At 38.5% G+C, this 22,036-nt stretch overlaps 1 protein-coding gene across 11 annotated transcripts in view; it reads left to right on the top strand.

Annotated features, from left to right (window-relative positions):
* Positions 1-22,036, top strand: part of CNOT10 (CCR4-NOT transcription complex subunit 10) — a 72,613-nt gene that overhangs the window by 34,410 nt on the left and 16,167 nt on the right. For 7 of the 11 annotated variants that reach the window (XR_011995214.1, XR_011995213.1, XM_026016378.2 and 4 more), the window contains 4 exons: positions 695-897; positions 5,845-5,966; positions 8,036-8,212; positions 9,399-9,479. Coding sequence is in view for 9 of the 11 variants with exons in the window: in XM_026016378.2 (XP_025872163.1) it covers positions 695-897; positions 5,845-5,966; positions 8,036-8,212; positions 9,399-9,479 (583 nt within the window). In the remaining 2 variants the exon portion in view is untranslated. The remainder of the gene's footprint in view (positions 1-694; positions 898-5,844; positions 5,967-8,035; positions 8,213-9,398; positions 9,480-22,036) is intronic. The other 4 variants (XM_072726352.1, XM_072726356.1, XM_026016377.2 and 1 more) reach the window with 1 other exon arrangement.

The following is a 22,036-nucleotide window of genomic DNA, read 5'->3' as shown; positions in this document are numbered from 1 at the left end:
ATAAGCAAGTGAACCATAGTCATTGTGGGTATTGGTATATTAATTTTTATTTTCATAGTAAAGTTCCCTGAACCCTCACCAACATTAGCTAAATACTTCTGGCTAAGGCAGCCCAGATGGCCCAGCGGTTTAGTGCCGCCTTCAGCCCAAGGTGTGATCCTGGAGACCTGGGATCGAGTCCCACGTCGGGCTCCCTGCATGGAGCCTGCTTCTCCCTCTGCCTGTGTCTCTGCCTCTCTCTCTCTCTCTCTCTCTCTCTCTCTCTCTGTCTCATGAATAAATAAATAAAAATCTTAAAAATACTTCTGGCTAAGAAAAGCACATGACATAAAATGGTTAACTGAAATTAAAGTTTAAAAAAAGTGCAGTCTTCTAAAAAGGTGGAAAGATGGTTTAAGATTCATAGGAGTCAGTGGGTCCTCTCTCTTTTTGCCTTTCTGGACCATTGTTGCCTGCCTGAGGAGCTAGCAAATGAGAAGAGACTTCTCTGGCCACACCAGCACAGACAACTGAGATGACTGGAGAATATTTGTGAGGTTGGGGATGAAGGTCTTCACTGGTCAAGAGCTATTACAACTTCACACTGGGGTCATTGGTATTAAGTAAGATAGTATTTAAGTATTTAGTGGAATAAATGTTTTTAATGTAACTGTTACTTTAATGGTTTTCTTTCTTACCTAATTTGTATCATTAGGCAAAAAATTTTCAGGACGACCTATGTGTACATTACTAACCAACAAGAGGTATGAGTTGCTGTATAACTGTGGCATTCAGCTTCTTCACATTGGAAGACCTCTTGCTGCCTTTGAGTGTCTGATTGAAGCTGTTCAGGTTTATCATGCAAATCCACGCCTTTGGCTAAGGCTGGCTGAATGCTGCATTGCTGCAAATAAAGGGGTGAGTGCTCCTTGGGTATCTTTTTGAACCTATACTGTGCCCCCAACTTGTTACATAGCAAAAAATATTTGGAAACATACAAGACTTCATTCCCTTTTTAATTCAGGGAATTTATAAACTGTTCTTTAAAGATTGGACAAAGGTTTAGTTTCTTAAAGTCATTTGTTAACGTTCTGGTTCTTAACGTATAGCAGCCTGTATCAGCAGGCAGATTAAAGAGGTGAAGCCAATTAGAGGGTTGTGCCTGCTGGAATAGAGGTCTGCTAGCTGCTATTGGCTCCTGGGGCAGGGGCCATATCATCTATCTGCTGGTGTGAATGGTACATGCCGCAGATAGTTAGAGAAGGACTGATACCAACACCATGAATGTGGAAAGAACTGTATGACACTGCATTTCCTTCAGTGCCTAGGCACTTTACTTTTGATTCAGTGAATGGTTCAGGATTATCAGGCTGTCTCTCTCACATCTTTGTCCACAGTGACTGTGAGAAATAGGCCAGTTTACATGGGTGTCCTTGCATATGATATCTGCATGTGATGGTTGGTGGAAGCCTTGGGAATCTCAAGTGGGGAGTGGTCAGTGAAGGGTAGGAGACAGGTTGTATCGGAATTACCAGATGCCTGTATTACCCCGTTTCCTGCCCACCCCCCACCCTTGCTGCACCTTTGGCCATGTAGAGATTGGGAGGTATGGCACCTAAGATTTGCCTGCCATAGATGATATAGATGTTTATGTACTCCTGCTGCTGAACAGCACTTCCTGAGAAACAGCTGCAAAAACTACCATTGAGAAGTATGTTTGCCTGGTAGTTTTCAGACGATACTTAAAAGTAGTTTATGATTTGGGTATACCACTAGGGAAAGAGATAAGTGGTATCTTTGAAGGGCTTTAGTGATTTATTTAGTTGTAATTTGCCTTTTAAAAGACAACTTTCTTGGGGTACCTGTGTGGCTCAGTGGTTGACCATCTGCCTTCCGCTCAGGTCATGTTCCCAAGGTCCTTGGATCGAGTTCTGCATCGGACGGACTCCCCAGGAAGCCTGTTTCTTCTGCCTATGTCTCTGCCTCTCTCTCTGACTCTCTCATGAATAATAAATAAAATCTTTTTAAAAAAGTAAAAGACAACTTTCTTATTGGATAATTCTTAAATTACCTGACAGTTCTAGGGAGTATTTATACTTTTTTTAAAAATAGGGGATCCCTGGGTGGCTCAGCGGTTTGGCGCCTGCCTTTGGCCCAGGGCACAATCCTGGAGACCCGGGATCGAGTCCCACATCAGGCTCCCGGTGCATGGAGCCTGCTTCTCCCTCCGCCTGTGTCTCTGCCTCTCTCTCTCTCTGTGACTATCATAAATAAAATAAAATTAAAATTAAAAAAAAAATAAGAACTCTAGGGGAATCCCTGGGTGGCTCAGTTCTTTAACACCTGCCTTCAGCCCAGGGCATGATCCTGGAGACCCGGGATCAAGTCCCACATCAGGCTCCCTGCATGGAGCCTGCTTCTTCCTCTGCCTATGTCTCTGCCTCTGTCTCTCTCCTCTGTGTCCTTCATGAATAAATAAATAAAATCCTTTAAAAAAAAAAAAATAAGAACTCTAGAAATCGCTTATTCTCTTTAATCCATTCATGAATTTAAGTGTTGGAGGCATCTCATTTGAATAGTTACTGGAAACCAGGGGATTATTATATCTTCCAAAGAGTAGAGAAATACAGTAAGGTTTTTAATATTTCTTTTTAAAATACTTATTTTTAGAAATAGTACTTTTAGGATTGTCTTCATTCTGTGGATTTTATTATGAACCCCCCCCCGCCCCATTTTCTTCTTCAGAATTCTAAATTTCTAATTTTTAAAAAATGGTAGGGGTGCCCTGGATGGCTCAGTTGGTTGAATATCCAACTCTTGGTTTCTGCCTATATCATATCAGGGTCATGGGATCAAGCCCAGCCTAAGGGCTCTGCACTCAGCCGGGAGTCTGCTTGGGCTTCTCCATCCTCCTGCTCACATGCAGTCTCCCTCTCTCTCAAGTAAATAAATATAATCTTTTTTTTTTTTTAATGGTAGGGCAACCCAGGTGGTTCAGCGGTTTACCGCCACCTTCAGTCCAGGGCATTATCCTGGAGACCCAGGAAGGAGTCCTACATCAGGCTCCCTGCATGGAGCCTGCTTCTCCCTCTGCCTGTGTCTCTGCCTCTTTTTTTTTTTTTTTTTTGTCTCTGCCTCTCTCTCTCTCTCTCTCTCTCTCTCTCTGTGTGTGTCTCTCATGAATAAAATCTTTAAAAAAAAATGGTAAAGATGACTTGATTGCCATAATTTGGTGAATCTCAGAATATTCAATTTGTGCTACAAATAAGGAATTTGTCAAAAATAATTAGCTTTTGTCTATGCTTCTCCTTCTAAAAAGGATCTGAAGTGCCCTAAAAGACAGTAAAAAGCAACCCCCAAAACACTCTTGAATAAAACCAGAAAGCAAAATCCCAATTGTAGATATTATATTGTAGATTATATTATAAACTCCAAATAAAATTCCATAGAATGTATATCGTCAATAAAGAAGGAATACTGAACAAAGCAGTTTGCACCTTCAGAAATAACATTTTTGAATAAAAAGAACCAACTTAAGTTTTAAGTTTGTGATGCTAAGGAGATGATTTATGTCCTGTTTATCTGGCACATTGCTTCAGACTGCTTTTGGCAAAAGTAGGGCTTATGCTTACTTGGCTAGGTTAATATATGAGAGAAGATCTGCTAATCATTAAACATAGACAATTGTAGGGAGCATATTTAAGCAATTTAAGGGAAGGCTACTGAAATTCAGATATGTTGAGTGCTATTTGTTATGGCACTGTAAAGTAATATTTTAATTGCAATTCTACATCATGATTAATCTGACACACTTTTTGCCTATTGGTGTATTATTGAAAGTATACTTTATTATTGTGGATTTATAGTTCCATCCCATCTTTGTTTTCATCTGTCGCATCTTTAAATCTAGCCATCTGATCAGCTTATGTTACCTTAAGGATCAGGAAAGAATATATGGATGAATCCTTATAAATTTATTACCACCACTAGGAAAAGAAGTCAGAATGGAAGTCCCTCCTAGTAATGAATCAGAATATCCATTTTCTGTAATTTTTCATTAATATTGCTTGGCTGCCTCCTCAGCACAAAATTTCCAATCACAGGGGCACCTGGGTGGCTCAGTGGATTAAGTGTCCAGCTCTTGGTTTCTCCTCAGGTCGTGATCTCACAGTGGTAGGATCAAGGGCCGAGTTGTGCTTTGTGCTCAGTGTGGAGTCTGCTTCAGATTCTCTTTCCTTCTCCCTCTCTCTCAAATAAATAAAATATTTTTAAAATTCTTCCAAACAGAGCAGTTTTGTATTTTTTAAGCATGTTGTATTTTTTAAGCATTATGTAATATTTTCTGTTTCAAATGAATATGCAAGTGAACCCTTGTTTTATTAGAAGTCATAAATAGAAGTATAACCATAATAAACTTACAGTAGGAGCAATAAGTAACAGTACAGAAACATTGTGCTTAGAGAAGGACTTTTTTGCAGGGCAGAGTTTAGCTCTGCAAGTTCGTATGAATTGGCTCCAGTTTATTCCTGCATTATGAGAATCTGCCTGACTATAAAATGATAGTTGGGAATCCACTTGCAGACAATTCCAGGACTTTGAAAGGAAAGATAAAGGCAGTTTGGACACTGTCAAGTTCCCATAGTAAGATGATGCATCTTAGTGAAATATCCCAAAATACTATATATATGTAAGGAACTTTACATTCCATAAAATGTATATTTTCAGTTTAATGTTTTCAGGGCTTTAGGGATTTTAATTTCCTAGAAGGCGAGAATTGTGCCCATGTTAATTTTAACATATAGCTTGTTTGAATTTATAAGTTGTTGACCATTTAATGTTTTCAATAAGAAGGACAAGATTGGGGCGCCTGGGTGGCTCAGTACCGTGTCTACCTTTGGTTTGGATCGGGATCTCAGGGTCCTGAGATCACGGCCCCATGTTGGCCTCCCTGCTCAGCAGGGAGTCTGCTTCTCTCTCTGCCCCTACCTACCTCATGTTTGCTCACTAGCTCACTCTCAAATAAATAAAAAAAGAAGGAGAAGAACAAGGTATGTGTTTCAGAAGGCAGAGTTGCTTCCCTTTTTCACTGAGTTTTTGTGGCTCTCTTATGTTTCCTTACTCTGATGTCAAAGTGCCCTTAATATGCAGCATGGTCCCTGGCATGTAGAATTTTTTTTTTTAAGATTTTTTTTTTTTTTAAGATTTTATTTATTTATTCATAGAGACACAGAGAGAGAGAGGCAGAAACACAGGCAGAGGGAGAAGCAGGCTCCATGCAGAGGGCCTGACATGGGACTCGATCCAGGGTCTCCAGGATCACACCCTGGGCTGCAGGCGGCACTAAACTGCTGCGCCACCGGGGCTGCCCCATGTATAATATTCTAAATAAATCATTCTAAATAAACGCTTGAGTCAATCTTGATTTGCCTTTTTTCCTTAGCATAACCTTAAACGTGACACCTGGGTGGCTCAGCGGTTGAGCCTCTGCCTTCACTTCAGGATGTGATCCCGGAGTTCCAGGATTGAATCCCACATCAAGCTCCTGCATGGAGTCTACTTCTGCTCCCTCTGCCTGTATCTCTGCCCTCTCTCTATGTCTCATGAATAAAGAAATAAAATCTTTAAAAAAAATAAATAAATAACCTCAAACTTCATAATACAATATAGCATGCATCACAGACGTCTGGGTCTATGTACTAATTAACTACTCCTCTTCAATACAGAACCTATTTTCCTTTATCACCAAAACTCCACATTGATGGATCTTAGAAACTTCCTTGGTTTAACTGGAGAAATATTAGATCATTTTTCACATCCTGTCTTGTAATTGCATTAAATTAATTGGAAATCATTTGTATTTTGTAGACTGCTGAACAAGAAACTAAAGGCCTTCCAAGTAAGAAAGGAATTGTACAGTCTATTGTTGGTCAAGGCTATCATCGTAAAATAGTTTTGGCATCACAGTCCATACAGAATACTGTATATAAGTAAGTATTTTGCAAAGAGAAAATATAGATACTTCATATTGTCTCACATAATGTTATTTTTGTATAAGAACATACTTAAGGGATCCCTGGGTGGCACAGCGGTTTAGTGCCTGCCTTTGGCCCAGGGCGCAATCCTGGCGACCCGGGATCGAATCCCACGTCGGGCTCCCGGTGCATGGAGCCTGCTTCTCCCTCTGCCTATGTCTCTGCCTCTCTCTCTGTGTGTGTGTGTTGACTATCATGAATAAATAAAAATTTTAAAAAAAAGGAAAGAAATTTAAGAACATACTTAAGACTTACCATTTTATAGGAGAAACCACTTTGTAACTGGCTTTTATTGCTGCTTCTAAAAATAGATGCCCATAAAAAAAAAATAGATGCCCATATATACGTTCGCAGTGAATATTACCTGACGTAGGATTTCAGTTTATTACATCTGTGCTGAAACTGTTGATGCCCTAAGAGACCCTGCTCTATTCAGTACCATTATTCAAAATGTCCAGAAGAGGGCATCTTGATGTTTCCTTTTTATGCAATTTATCACTGATGCTTTTCATTTAGGTATTTTCTTTTCTTTTCTTTTCTTTTTTTTTTAAGATTTATTTATTCATGAGAGGCAGAGACATAGGCAGAGGGAGAAGTAGGCTCCCTGCAGGGAACCCAATGTGGGACTCCATCCTGGATCCTGGGATCATGCCCTAAGCCTAAGGCTGACCCTCAACCCCTGAGCCACCCAGGTGTCCCTCATTTATGTATTTTCTTATAGTCCCTAAAGCTAATTTGTAGTATTTGGAGACAACGGTACTAATGCGTATAAAAGTAACCAAAGCATTAAAAAGCTGTCACATGTAAACTTTCAGCTGAATAACTTTTAAAGGGCAGCCCTGGTGGCTCAGGGGTTTAGCGCTGCCTTCAGCCCAGGGTGTGATCCTGGAGACCTGGGATCGAGTCCCATGTCGGGCTCCCTGCACGGAGCCTGCTTCTCCCTCTGCCTCTGTCTCTGCCTCTCTGTCTCTCTCTATGTCTCTCATGAATAAATAAATAAAATATTTTTTAAAAAAATGAATAACTTTTAAGTATGAACATCTTTATCTTGTATAAAGATTCTAATTTAGAGTTGCTATTATTTCTAAAGTAGTAGGCTTTGTAAAAAAATTGCTGAATTTTTTTGCTTTTCCAAAAAATAAAATTGTTATAATAAAAGTTTCCCCAAAGTTTTAAAATAGTATCTGGCACACAATATTTTGGTCTTAATTTATAATGCAGACTTTTTTCTCAAGACTTAAGGTAAAGAATCATTTCCTACAACTTCAAAATTATTACTACTTTCCGGGACGCCTGGGTGGCTCAGCAGTTGGCTCAGGGTGTGATCCTGGGATCCGGGATTGAGTCCCACATCAGGCTCCTTATGGGGAACCTGCTTTTGCCTCCTGTATCTCTGCCTTTCTCTCTCTCTCTCATGGATGAATGAATGAATAAATGAATGAATAAATAAATAAATGAATAAATAAATAAATAAAATCTTTAAAAATATATATATTACTACTTTTCACTTTTTTTCCTAATAAAGTTTAGTGTGGTGTGTCAAACCAATAGAAAGTTACATAAAATCTCAAAAAAAAAATTATAAGACAAAACTTAAAAATTAAGCATTTTCAAAAGCAAGGATCAACCAAAATAAGGCTCAGATGTGAAAATCTACTTCCTTTCTTTCCGGGTCTTTCTTTCTACACTTGCCCCAGCCCTCAGTACAATTTTCCTTGTCTATTACTCTTCAGTTACATTAACATCGACATTGCAGATAACCTTCAAGTTGGTTGCTGTCCTTAGTCCCATTCCTAGAGATACAACTTGTATGATGTATATACTTGCAATCTATTATTCATACATTTTACATTTTATATGTAATATTTAGGATTTAGGTTCTTTAGGATTCTCATAATTGCTTATTTTCAAATTTCTACCTATCGTCAAATTTTCATTTATAATTATATCAGTTTTATTCCTGATAATTGAAAAGTCTTATTTATTTTTAAATTATTTAGCTAATTTGGTTTTGTTCTTTTAAGTGATGGACAATCTTCAGCCATTCCTGTAGCCAGTATGGAGTTTGCAGCCATTTGTCTCAGAAACGCCCTGTTGCTGTTACCCGAAGAACAGCAAGATCCAAAGCAGGAAAATGGATCTAAAAATAGTAATCAGTTAGGTGGGAACGCGGAGAGCAGTGAAAGCAGTGAAACTTGCAGGTATTCTAATCCCTTTGGCCCCCTTTGGTGCAGCCCCTCGGGAATGAAGGACTTCATTGTAAGCCTCTTTGTCCTTTAGATGAATTCCTAAAATCTCCAGTCAGAATTCCCTAAATCCCCTGTTTTGAATAATAAGAAAGGAAAATATGAATGTTGAGTATTTCTGGAAGAGAGAACACGAAGACTAAGTGAGGAGAGAACACTGGAAGAGAAGTGGAAAGAAACAGCTTCTCATTGACAAGAGGAATAGGTGTAAAGAAATCTTGTTGCACTCAGTGACGCACTTTGTTTTTACTTGCATTAAAATGAATATTTAGGGACGGCTGGGTGGCTCAGTGGTTGAGTGTCTGCCTTTGGCTCAGGGCATGATCCTGGGGTTCTGGGATGAGTCCCACATCCGACTCCCTGCATGGAGCCTGCTTCTCCTTCTGCCTATGTGTCGGCCTCTCTCTCTCTCTGTGTCTCTCATGAATAAATAAAATCTTTTTTAAAAATTATTTTAAAAATCATAAAGAAAATGAATACTTAAATCCTAAAACTTACCATTTCTTCTTAATCTCTGCCTTTTCTCTTAACATACTGTAAACCATTAACCTCCAGAATATTTCTTTAAATTTCTAGTTTTGTAGTATAAGTTCAGTATTATCCCAGTCTCTAGAAATTATGAGAGCTTCTAATAATAATAAAGCTCCATTATATATAAAGTTCTTTTTACACATGGCACCTTTAAATTTAAGTCTTTCATCCTAGCATTTTTTTAAGTTATGGTAGAAATATATATATATATTTTTTTTTTTTTTAAGAAATATATTTATTAAGGAAAATTTGAAACAAAATTGTGGGGGGTTTAGTTTTATCCTCCAGGGGTTAAGTTTTATTATAGGTGATAAACAATCAGAAGACTGAGAAATGTGTGAAAATATAGGGGTGGTTTCCTTTGTAGAGATATTGTTTACAATTAGAAATTTTTAAAAGCAGTATTGTGTATTGAAGGAAAGAAACTGAAATACAGTATAGCTTTAACACATTGGTGATGCCAAGTTACTAAGCATTTTTCATTGATTGTTTTTTGCTCATGTATACATTTGGCATTAAAAAAATTGCATGGGAGTGGGAATAGGGAAACAAAATTTTATATTTAATTGTTTATTTGCTCTTCATAATTCAGAAGCTATCTTTATTTTAGCAGTAAAAGCCATGATGGAGACAAATTCATTCCAGCTCCGCCTTCTTCTCCATTGAGAAAACAGGAATTGGAAAACTTAAAGTGAGTATCTAAACAAAATTAATATAGCATATATTGCATATGTTATTTTTAATCTTCTTTATTTTGTTAATATTATGAATTGTATTTATGGAAGGTCAAATGTTAAACCAACCTTTCAATCTTAGATAAACCCCACTAACTAGTTTATTATCTATGTATTATCTAACTAACTAGAATGTATTATCTTTTTTACAAATTGTTGGGTTTGATTTATTAATATTTTGTTAAGAATATTTGCTTCTGGCTGGCTCAATCTGTAGAGCATAGGACTCTTGATCTCTTGGGGTCGTGAGTGTGAGTCCCATGTTGGAGGTAGAGTTTACCTAAAAATTTGCTTCTAAAAAAAAATAAATAAAAACTAAAAATTTGCTTCTAGGTTCATGAGAAAAGTTGATCCATATTTTTCTTTCCTTGTAATGTTCTTGTCAGGCTTTGGTTTCAGGGTTATACTTGACCATATAAATGAGTTCAGAAGTGCTTCTTCCTCTTCTATTTTCTGAAAGAGTTTGTGTGAGATAGGTATTACTTCTTCCTCAAATGTTTAATAGAATTCACCAGGGAAGCAGTCTGGCCTAAAAATTTTTTGTGGGAAATTTTTGATACTGAATTGAAATTCCTCGATAGATGAGAACTATTCAGATTTCTTTCCTTTTTTAAAAAATATTTATTTATTGGGGGGAGATGGGAATGCTAGCAGAGGGAAGGAGGCAAAGGGAAGGGGAGAGAGAATCTCAAACTGACTCCCTGCTGACTGTGAAATCCAGTGTGGGACTCCAATCCAAGGATTCTGTGATCATGACCTGGGCTGAAGTCAGTGAACTGGATACTTAACAACTGAGAGCCATCAGGATGCCCCTCACATTTTCTATTTCATCTGTGTCAATTTGGGTAAAATATACTTTTGTCTGTGTACACTATAAGCCCTTTATTGGTTTGAACAGTCATATGTAAAAGAAATTTAAATCAGGGATGCCTGGGTGGCTCAAGCAGTTGAGCATCTGCCTTTGGCTCAGGGCATGATGCTGGGTCTGGGGATTGAGTCCCTCATTGGGCACCTTGCATGAAGCCTGCTCTCCTTCTGCCTTGTCTCTGCCTCTCTCTGTGTCTCTCGTGAATAAATAAATAAAATCTTTAAAAGAGAGGGAAAGAAAAAAAAAAGAAAAGAAAGATAAATTAATTTAAAGCAGTCTTTTAGAGGTGCCTGGTGGGCTCAGTTGGTGGAACATGCAACTCTTTTTTTTTTTTTTTTTTTTTTTTCAAGATTTTATTTATTTGAGAGAGAGCAAGCATGAGCAGGGGGAGGGGCAGAGGGAAAGGTAGAAGGAGACTCTGCACTGGGCAGGAAGCCCAATGCAGGGCTATATCCCAGGACCCCAAGATCATGACCCGAGCTGAAGGCAGGTGCTTAACTGACTGAGCCATTCAGGCATCCCAAGCATGCAACTCTTGATCTCAGGGTTGTGAGTTTGAGCCCCATGCTGGATGTAGAGATTACTTAAAAATCCTGAAAGAAAAAAGTAGCCTTTTATATTTAGCCACATACTTAGCACTTTCAGCTGAATTCTAGTTTCCATAAGATACCATTTCCCTTCATTCTGAGTATCTTCCTTCAACATTTCTTATAATACAGGTCTTCATTTTCCTAGGGTTTTTTTTTTTAACTATTTAAATCTAAAATTGTCTTCTTTCTTTTTTTAAGATGTTATTTATTTATTCATGAAAGACACACACACACACACAGAGGCAGAGTCACAGGCAGAGGGAGAAGCAGGCTACATGCAGGGAGCCTGATGTGGGACTCGATTCCGGGTCTCCAGGATCACGCCCTGGGCTGAAGGTGGCACTAAATCGCTGGGCCACCAGGGCTGCCCAAGAATTGTCTTTATTTCATCTTTATTCTTGGAGGATATTTTCGCTGAGAACAGAACTCTCTCGGTTGGTAGAGTGTATTTTTCCTTTCAGTCAGCTCTTTTTAAAGGTCAGTGCATTATCTTCAACCTCTGTTATTTTTTTTTAAGAGTTTTTCTTTATTCATGAGAGACCGAGAGAGAGGCAGAAACATTGAGGGAGAAGCAGGCTCCATGCAGGAAGTTGGATGTAGGACTTGATCCCAGAACCCCGGGATCACACCCTGAGCCAAAGACAGACACTCAACCGCTGAGCCACCCAGGCATCCCTAACCTCTGTTATTTATGATTAGAAGTTCATAGTCATTGTATTTTTCTGTCTATCTATAGATTGTCTCTGTTTTTCAGCAGTTAGACTATGATGAGTATGATTTTCTTCATTTTTACTCTTGCCTTGGAGTTAGCTGACTTTCTATAAATTTATCTTTAAATACTTTTGATATGTTTTGACCATAATTTCTTCATATTATTTTTGAAACTAGGCTGAATGGTATAGCATTATTTTTAAGAGTGATTTCAATAATAGAACTTAAATTAAAATGGAAACAAAGAACCATTATTTTAAGAGCCATGATTTCTTAAATTCTTGCCTACTGCAGAAGAGTGACAGAAGTACATTTAAATATTTATTTAGTTATTCATTGCTGGTAGCATTGTAAATTAATAGATTATTTTTGGAAAATATTTCATTTATTACCATATTTTTTCCAACAAACAGTGCTAGCCTTAGCCTTGTGAAAGGTACAAGGGAATTAGAGGTAAAGGAAAAAACACTGCCTTCAAAAGCAGATGGTGAGGGGTGCCTGGATATCTCAGTCAGTTGAGTATCTGACTCTTGATTTCAGCTCAGGTACGATTTTAGGACTATGGGATCAGACCCTGAACTTTGCTTAGCACTCAGTGGGGAGTCTGCTTCCCTCTCCTCTTCCTCCTCCCCTCTCTGAGCTCATAGGCGTGCTCGCTTGCTTACACTCTCTCTCCAATAAATAAGTCTTAAAAAAAAAAAAAGCAAATGGGAAATACTTAGGAGAAAATGATATAGGGATGCCTGGGTGGCTCAGTCTGTTAAGCGTCTGCCTTCAGCTCAGGTCATGATCTTAGAGTCCTGGGATCAAGCCCCACATTGGGCTCCCTGCTTGTGGGGAGCCTGCTTCTCCCTCTCCCTTTGCCCCTCCTCCCCAGTCATGTTCTCTCTCTCTCTCTCTCTCTCTCTCACTCTCTCTCTCTCATAAATAAATAAGATCTTTTAAAAATGATATTATTTAGTAGCTTAGTTATTAGGTGGTGAAATATGGGATGTCTCTTTTTTTCTTGTGATATTTTAGTACCCTGAGAAATGAAAATATGACCTTTTTGTTTCTTTCCATCTGCTCAGAGTGCTCAATCTGATAACAAGGTTTACTGATGACTTGCACCTGTTTTTCTGTGAACCTCCTTTTCATAGAATTTACCATTTTCTTACTGGGTTTTTCATCTTTTTTGTTTTTATTAGAGTTCTTATATATTACAGAAATTGGCCTTTATCATTTCTGAGATTGTTTGATATTTAGTTGTCAAACAGTTTCATTTTTTAAGTATCAAATTTATCACTCTTTTTTACATTTTGTCCATTTCATTTAATGTGTAGAAAGGCCTTCTTGCCTCCAAAGATTAGAAAATAATTCTCCCATGTGTTCTTCTAACACTGTCACAAGCACCAATCTAAATTTTTGTTTCATTTAGAATCTATCATATAGGGCAACCCGGGTGGCTCGGCGGTTTAGTGCCATCTTTGGACCAGGGTGTGATCCTAGAGACCCAGGATCGAGTCCCACATCAGGCTCCCTGCGTGGAGCCTGCTTCTCCCTCTGCCTGTGTCTCTGCCTCTCTCTCTCTCTCTCTGTTTCTCTCATGAATAAATAAATAAAATCTTTTAAAAAATAGAATGTATTATATATAAGCAAAAAAGATAGAGATCTGTTCATTTAATTTTCAAATAAAGAAACAAAGGGGTGCCTGAGTGGCTCAATCAGTTAGGCATCTGCCATGACCTGCACTCAGGTCATGATCCCAGAATCCTGGGATTATAGGGCCTTTGCTCAGTAGCTTGCCTGCTTCTTTCTCTTTTTGTCTCTCCTCTTGCTTGTGCTCTCTCTCAAACAAATAAAATATTTTTTAAAAAATAAAGTATGAAACTATAAAATGTTGAGATTTTGTCTAAACAATTTAAAATTACATTTTTATAAAATAGCATGTATATGTTTATTTGCATAAAAAAAATTTAGAGGGATCTGTCAAAACCTTCATGATTATCCCTACATGGTGGAATAACTGATTATTTTCTTTTGGGTATCTGTTTTTTCAAACTCTTTAAAAAGTAAGATATTTCATTCTTGTTAGTGATGCCCCTCCTTGCATGTCTAGTATTTTTGGAGGAAGATTGGCCAGTTGGTCACGCCCTTCTCTCTCTTCCCCCCCCCCCCTCTTTCTTTCCATTTAAATAAAGATGTGCCTTTTTCTGATGCTGTCAGATCAGTGTGTTCATGACAGGGCATTGTTGTCCATGGGCAAAGGGCTTTATGCACCATGTTCACCTAAACGACAACTTTTTTTTTTTTTTAATTTATTTAATTCTGTCAGAGTGTACCATAAATTTTCACTTGCATTAATGCTTTCTCTGTCCTGGGTTTTATCAGGAGAAGAAACTGATCCCTGGGTGGCGCAGCGGTTTGGCGCCTGTCTTTGGCCCAGGGCGCTATCCTGGAGACCCGGGATCGAATCCCACGTCGGGCTCCCGGTGCATGGAACCTGCTTCTCCCTCTCCCTATGTCTCTGCCTCTCTCTCTCTCTGTGACTATCATAAATTAAAAAAAAAAAAAAAATTATCAGGGGAAGGAACTAATGCTCTGATTATATGGAAGAAAATCGTAAATCTCAAGTTTAGTTAGATGAGGAATTGGTCATTTAAGATTTTGAAAGTAGAGTTTTGTTTTATTAAAGCCTGACAAAGGTAATTAAATGTTTTATTCAGTAATCTGTAGTTCATTAAAATTTCTTGAATTATCATATGAGTCATAAGATAGCAAGGAAATAAAAATAGTGTAACACATTGCCAGTGAAGAGGTGCCTATGTGGCTCAATCAGTTAAGTGTCCAACTTTGGATTTCAGGTCACATCATGATCTCAGGGTCGTGGAATTGAGCCCCGTTTTGGGCTCTGCGCTCAATGTGGAATCTGCTTCTGTCCATCTCCCTCTCCCTCTGGCCCCCGTCTCATTTGTATGGGCGTGTGCATACTGGCACACACACGGAATCTCTTGCTTGCTCACTCGCTCTGAAATAAATCTTTAAAAGAGATTTCCCATTTGACAATGTATCTTTAGAGATTGCTCTGTATTGGTACAAAGCTCTTTTCATCCTTTCTGATAGGTGCATAGAATTGTATTATATAGATATGCCATAATTTATCATTCTTTTATATTTAGCTGTTTATGTTTTCGGTCGTTGATGTTACAAATTAATGCTGTAGTGAACATCATTGTACATAGTTTTTTTTTTGTTTTGTTTTGTTTTTATTTATTTTTTTTTTGTACATAGTTTTTAAGGAGAATCCTTAATGAATAAAGTATTTTAAACAATTTTAAATTTGGTTTAATTTTTACAAATATATTTGAGTACTAATCTTAGGATGGCTTTATGCAATTTAACAAGTATATTATTCTGTAATGGTTGAACAGCTGCAGAGTTGTGAAAATTAATTTTGCCTTCTGAAAATGGCATTAAAGAGAAGGGTATGTGCAGAGTGGCATACATCCTCTTTAAGTTTTGTACCTTTCATGGCACAACTCTTTGCTTTCCACATGCCCTAGTAGGAGGATTGATGATTTTCAGAGAAAATAAAATTACTTCCCTATTTTTGTGGACAGGGACAAAGGGTCTCCTTAGGGAATTCCATGATCATAAAGTGAAGTAAAGATGGGTTTGCTGGTATATATTAACCTTTTTTCTTATGGAGCAGATGGGAGAAAGGAAATGGAACAAGATGGAAGGAGCCTTAGGGTAGATTTGTAAAAAGAACTGCTATGCAAGACAGTAGTAATGGTAATGTGGAGACAAATGGTGCAGGAAAGGAGTAGTAAAAGATTTGTGTCCTAATTTTCAGAGCTATAAGAGCTCATAATGCAGTTGGGTGTGTTAAAGGGCAGTTCTGTGGCAGGAGCCAGCTGTCTTCTGTAGAAGGAAGAAGACGGAGTAGATTGGTTTTCTGTTAAGATCATGGAATTCTTAGAGATTCCATCCATTTCTGACCTGAATTCTTTTATGTGATTGGAAATGTCTGTGACTAGTGTATAGTTTAGCTTTTATGGACTATTATATTTGACCCTTTGTGCCCTATAATATCCAAGACATCAATGTAAAACCTCATTTTCTATTTCCAGCATAACTAATATGCAGTAAATTATCATGTGTGTTCTAATGGCCACTTCTTATAGTATGGATTCACAGCCTCTTTAATACTTAGATTTTTTTTTCATTTGTATATAAATGAAGATGGGTTCCAAAAAATATTCATTCTAACCAAGTTTCAAGTATATTTTTGAAGACAGATGACACCTAAAGCAATTGTGAGATTCTGTATTAGAATTCAAATTGTTTTACAGAAGAATATTCTCAAAATTAAAACAAATTTGCCCCAAATCAGGAAATATCTCAGAAATCAACTAAGTTTAATTGTGAGGCTCAGATGAACACTATTAGAATATTGTTCAGTTGCTGAATCACTCAGAGCTCTGCAAAGCCATTGGTTTCATTCAATTAGGAAAGCAAACACAGATACACACACATACACATTCTACAGCCTTAAATAAGTGCTATGACTTAAAAATTTCAAAATAAAAGGTGATTCTATTTCTGGGTACTTACCAAGATAAATGAAAACTTTTTTTTTTTTTAAGATTTTATTTATTTATTCATGAGAGACACAGAGAGAGAGGCAGAGACACAGGCAGAGGGAGAAGCAGACTCCATGCAGGGAGCCCAACGTGGGACTCGATCCCAGGTCTCCAGGATCACACCCTGGGCTGAAGGTGGCGCTAAACCACTGAGCCACCTGGGCTAGCCTTGGTGCTTACCAAGATAAATGAAAACTTGTCCACACAATAAATCACAGCAGCTTTACTCATGATAGAAAAATTAGAAATAGCCCCAGTAACCATTAGGAGAATGGATAACTAATAATCTACTGTATACATTGGAGTACTTATTGGCCATAAAAAGCAACAAATTGTTGCACACAAACATTTTGTGTTTCTTTTATGCAGCATAAGGTACCTACTATATCATTCCATTTATGCCATTTATAGGACAGGCTAAACTATACAAAACTAATTTATGTTGATAGAAATCAGGGATCCCTGGTGGCACAGCAGTTTAGCACCTGCCTTTGCCCCAGGGTGTGATCCTGGAGACCCGGGATCCAGTGCCACGTCGGGCTCCCGGTGCAAGGAGCCTGCTTCTCCCTCTGCCTATGTCTCTGCCCCCCCCCCCCTCTCTGTGTGTGACTATCATAAATAAAAAATAAAAATTAAAAAAAAAATCAGAGCAGTGGTTGGGAGGAATTGACTGGGAGAGTCTTTCTTCAGTGATAGAAATGTTTTGTATCTTAATTGGGCTAGTGGTTACATGTATATATTCAAACTCATCAAACTACACTTAAAGTGATGCATTTTAGTATATATAAATTATATCTCATTAAAATTTTAAGATATTGGGGTACCTGGGTGGCCCAGTCAGTAGAGCATGTGACTTTGGATCTCAGGTTGTGAGTTTGAGTCCCATGTTGGGTGTAGAGGTTACTAAAAAATTTGAAGTATTTTTAAATTTTACAAAAATTAATATAATTTTAAATATATTCTTTTGGGAAATATAATTTAACCACTAATGACTGATACATGGTCAGTTTCCCTTACATATCACTTACAAGGTGGCAGGACAGGAAAACCTGATTTGTTTTTTTAAGATTTTATTTATTCATGAGAAACACAGAGAGAGGCAGAGACAAAGGCAGAGGGAGAAGCAGACTTCCTGTGGGGAGCCCGATATAGGACTCCATCCTGGGGTCACGCCCTGAGCCAAAGTAGACACTCAACCAGTGAACCACCCGGGCGTCCCAAAAACTTAATTTCTTAACAGCAAAAAACCTATTTGTATTTAACATGTATTCCTGGGATCCCTGGGTGGCTCAGCAGTTTGGCGCCTGCCTTTAGCCCAGGGCGCGATCCTGGAGACCCAGGATCGAGTCCCACATTGGGCTCCCTGCACGGAGCCTGCTTCTCCCTCTGCCTGTGTCTCTGCCTCTCTCTCTCTGTGTGTGTGTGTGTGTCTATAAATAAATAAAATCTTTTAAAAAAATGAAGAAATTAAAAAAAAATAACATGGATTCCTTAAACCCTAAGATTGCAGTGTCCAGTACCAGAGCCACTAAGCACATAAAAGTTACACTATTGGGCAGCCCGGGTGGTTCAGTGGTTTAGTGCCGCATTCAGCCCAGGGTGTGATCCTGGAGATCTGGGATCGAGTCCCACTTGAGGCTCCCTGCACGGAGCCTACTTCTCCTGCCTGTGTCTCTGCCTCTCTCTCTCTCTCTCTCATGAATAAATGAATAAAATATTTTTTAAAAAAAGGTGCGCTGTTTAAGTGTATGGTACAATAAGGGATTTCAAAACTACCAAAAACAATGTAAAATGTATCAGTAATGTTTATATTCATTATACGTTGAAATGATTTTTTTTTAAAGATTTTATTCATTTATTCATGAGAGACACAGAAAGAGAGGCAGAGACACAGGCAGAGGGAGAGAGAAGCAGGCTCCATGCAGGGAGCCCGACGCGGGACTGGATCCCAGGTCTCCAGGATCACACCCTGGGCCGAAGGCAGCGCTAAACCGCTGAGCCACCCGGGCTGCCCTGAAATGATATTTTAGATAGATTATTTTAAATATGTCAAAACTGGGCAGCCCCGGTGGCGCAGCGGTTTAGTGCCGCCTGCAGCCCGGGGTGTGATCCTGGGGACCTGGGATCGAGTCCCACATCAGGCTGCCTGCATGGAGCCTGCTTCTCCCTCTGCCTGTGTCTCTGCCTCTCTCTCTCTCTCTCTCTGAATAAATAAATCTTTAAAAAATAAATAAGTAAAAAATAAATGTTAAAACTAATTCACCTGTTTCTTCTAATTTCTTTAATGTGTCCACTAGAAAATGTAAAGTACGCTTTACAGCTCCAGTTACATTTCTATTGGACAGTGCTCTCTGAGTTTTTACTTTATCTTAGACTGCACGTGTTTACATGAGTTGATTGAGAGGCAGTCTTCAAGCAGTCTCCTGCTGAGTGCAGAGCCCTTTGTCAGGCTTGATCTCAACCATTCATGAGATCACCATCTGAGCCCAAACCAAGAGGCAGATAGATCCTTAACTGCTTAAGGGTCTGAGTCACCCAGGTGCTCTGAGTTTTTAGAACCCTGTTTGAATTGTTTGTATTTGTTGATACATGGTTTTTACAAATGTCTAATATTGTTACTATGCCAGTTTTCTTACATGCCATAATTTTAGCCATCTCTTCGAGAAATTTTTATCTTAAAAGCCCTAATTAAAAAAAAAAAAAAGCCCTGATTTCCAAATGAATCTTATTAGAATGTAGACCCGTCAGGCACCTGGGTGCCTCAGTAAGTAAAGCGTCTGCCTTCAGCTCAGATCATGATCCTAAGGTATTCAGGCTGTCTTCAGGCTTGTTGCTAACCGGGGAGTCTGCTCCTTCTGCTCATGGGCGTGTGCGCTCGCTCGCTTGCTCTCTCTCTCCCTCTCTCTTAAATAAATACAATCTTTAAAACAAAACAAAAAAAAGAATAGAGACACTTATGCAGGACTGATATTTTGGCCATCTGCTTTGATTTAAATATTGATGTTGCCACATGCATTTGAGAGATAATGTTTTTCTTATACAATGATTAGTTATAAGGGTATATTTTTAAGATCTTATTTAACAAAACATTTTTTTACTTTCTACTGATAACTTATGTTTTTAAAACACTGAGATATAATTCACAAACCATGCAATTTACCCATTTAAAATTTACAACCCAGTGGGTTTTAGTGCATAGTTGTGCAACCATCACCACCGTCAATTTTAGAACACTTTCATCACCTCAAAAAGAAACCATGCAACCCTTAGCTATCATCCCTTTGCCCCCAGTATACTCCCCAGCCCTAATTATTCTAGCTCTATAGATTTTTCTATTCTGGACTTTCATATGGATGGAATCAATGTTGGAGGCTTTTATGACTGGCCTCTTTCACGTAGGATAGTGAATGTTTTCAAGGTTTATCCAAGTTGTAGCAAGTATCATACTTGTTTTTTTGAATAATATTTCATCATATGGACACACCACATTTTATTTATCCTTTCATTCATTATAGACACTTGGATTATTTGTCTTTTTTAAGAAATTTATTTTTTAAGATTTATTTATTCATGAGAGACACAAAGAGAGGCAGAGATGTAGGCAGAGAGAGAATCAGGCTCCTCACAGGGAGCTGAATGAGGGACTTGGTCCCGGATCCCAGGATCATGCCCTGAGCAAAAGGCAGATACACAACTGCTGAGTCACCCAGGCATCCTACAGACTAATGCTTTTGAGCTTCTTTTCATGTTCTTATTGGGCATTTGTATATCTTCCTTGGAGAAATGTTTATTCAGATCTTCTTTCTATTTTGTAATTGGGTTATTGCCCTTTTATTGTGTTGTAAGAGTTCTTTATACATTCTAGACACAAGACCCTTATCATAATTTACAATTATTTTTCCCATTCTATCAGTTATCTTCTTACTTTTTTGAAGGTAAACTTTGAGTCACAGAAGTTTTTCATTTTAATTGAGGTAAAAAAAAAATAAAATTGAAGTGAAAATTTTTTAGTTTGATAAAGTTCAACTTATCTTTTTTTTTTTTTAAAGATTTATTTATTTTAGAACGTGAGTGGTGGGAGGATGGGGTAAAGGAAGAAGGAGGGAAGTCCAAGCAGATTCCCCACTGAGCATGAAGCCCAACACGGGTTTGATCCGAGGACCCTGAGATGATGGCTCAAGCTAAAACTAAGCCTGACACCCAACTGACTCAGCCACCCAGGCACTTCTTGTTTGTTTGTTTTTCTTTCTTTCTTTTATTGATTATACTTTTTTTTTTTTTTTTTAAGATTATATTTATTTATTTGAGAGAGAGAGAACACAAGCAGGGACAAAGGGAGAAGGAGTCCTGGCCAAGCAGGGAGCCCGACATGGGGCTCAATCCCAGGACCCTGAGATCATGACCTGAGCTGAAGGCAGACACTTAACCAACTGAGCCACCCATTTGCCCCTTGGTCGTACTTTTTGTGTCCTATCTAAGAATCCATTGCCAAATCCAAGGTCATAAGGGTTGGCCCTTAGGTTTTCTTCTTCTTCTTTTTTTTTTAAAGATTGTATTTATTTATTCATGAGAGACACAGAGAGAGGCAGAGACACAGAGGAGAAGCAGGCTCCCTGCAGGAAGCCCGATGTGGGACTAGATCCCGGGACTCCAGGATCACGCCCTGGGCCGAAGGCAGGCGCCAAACCGCTGAGCCACCCAGGGATCCCCCTTATGTTTTCTTCTAAGAGTTTTATAGTTTTTACCTGTTACATTTAGGTCTTTTACCTGTTTTTCCATTAATTTTTATATATGATATGAAGTAAGGGCTCAACTTAATTCTTTTGTGTACTAGTACCTTATTGTTTTTAAAAGATTTTATTTATTTATTCACGAGAATCGGGGGCAGGTTCAGAGAGAGAGAAGCAGGCTCTGCTCGGAAAAGAGCCTGATGTGGGACTTGATCCCAGGACCCCAGCATCACAACCTGAGCTAAAGGCAGACACTTAACCTTCTGAGCCACCCAGGTGCCCCCATACTAGTGCTTTATTAACAGGAAAGAAATAAGTTCATAGGATTCATCACATATTAACATTTCCTTGTTGCATAGTGGTTTAATAGCTAGCTTGGGTGTATACTGAGTCTTAAATATTGCATATTCTAGGACATCTTTGTTACTCATTCTGAGATTGTGATATTAAATGAACTTTTAATCTCTAAAACTAAAATGGAGGCTGCTCTAGAACTCGGAAGTAAGTGTAACAGAACTTGAAAAGGGTAGGAAATAATTTGGGGACCTACATGGGAAATATCTATTAGAAATTAAAAATCATAGGGATGTCTGGGTGGCTCAGTGGTTGGGCGCATCTGCCTTCAGCTCAGGTCGTGATCCTGGAGTCCCGGGATCAAGTCTCACTTCGGGCTCCCTGAATGGAGCCTGCTTCTCCCTCTGCCTGTGTCTCTGCCTCTCTCTTTCTGTGTCTCTCGTGAATAAATAAATAAATAATTTTTTAAAAAAATTAAAAATAGCACACAGAGTAAAAATGAAATTTCTATTTGTCTTTTTTGTATATATATAAGAAGCTCAAAAATGGATTAAAAGAAGTATTCAGGGACGTCTGGATGGCTCAGTGGTAGAGCATCTACATTTGGCTCAGGGCGTGATCCTGGATTTTCTGGATCGAGTCCCACATCGGGCTTCTTGCATGGAGCCTGCTTCTCCTCCCTCTGCCTCTCTTTCT

Source organism: Vulpes vulpes, chromosome 11 (assembly GCF_048418805.1).
Source record: "Vulpes vulpes isolate BD-2025 chromosome 11, VulVul3, whole genome shotgun sequence".
Taxonomy (NCBI): Eukaryota; Metazoa; Chordata; class Mammalia; order Carnivora; family Canidae; genus Vulpes; species Vulpes vulpes.
Note: the sequence above shows the minus strand (reverse complement) of the source record. Positions and strands in the feature narration are given on the sequence as shown.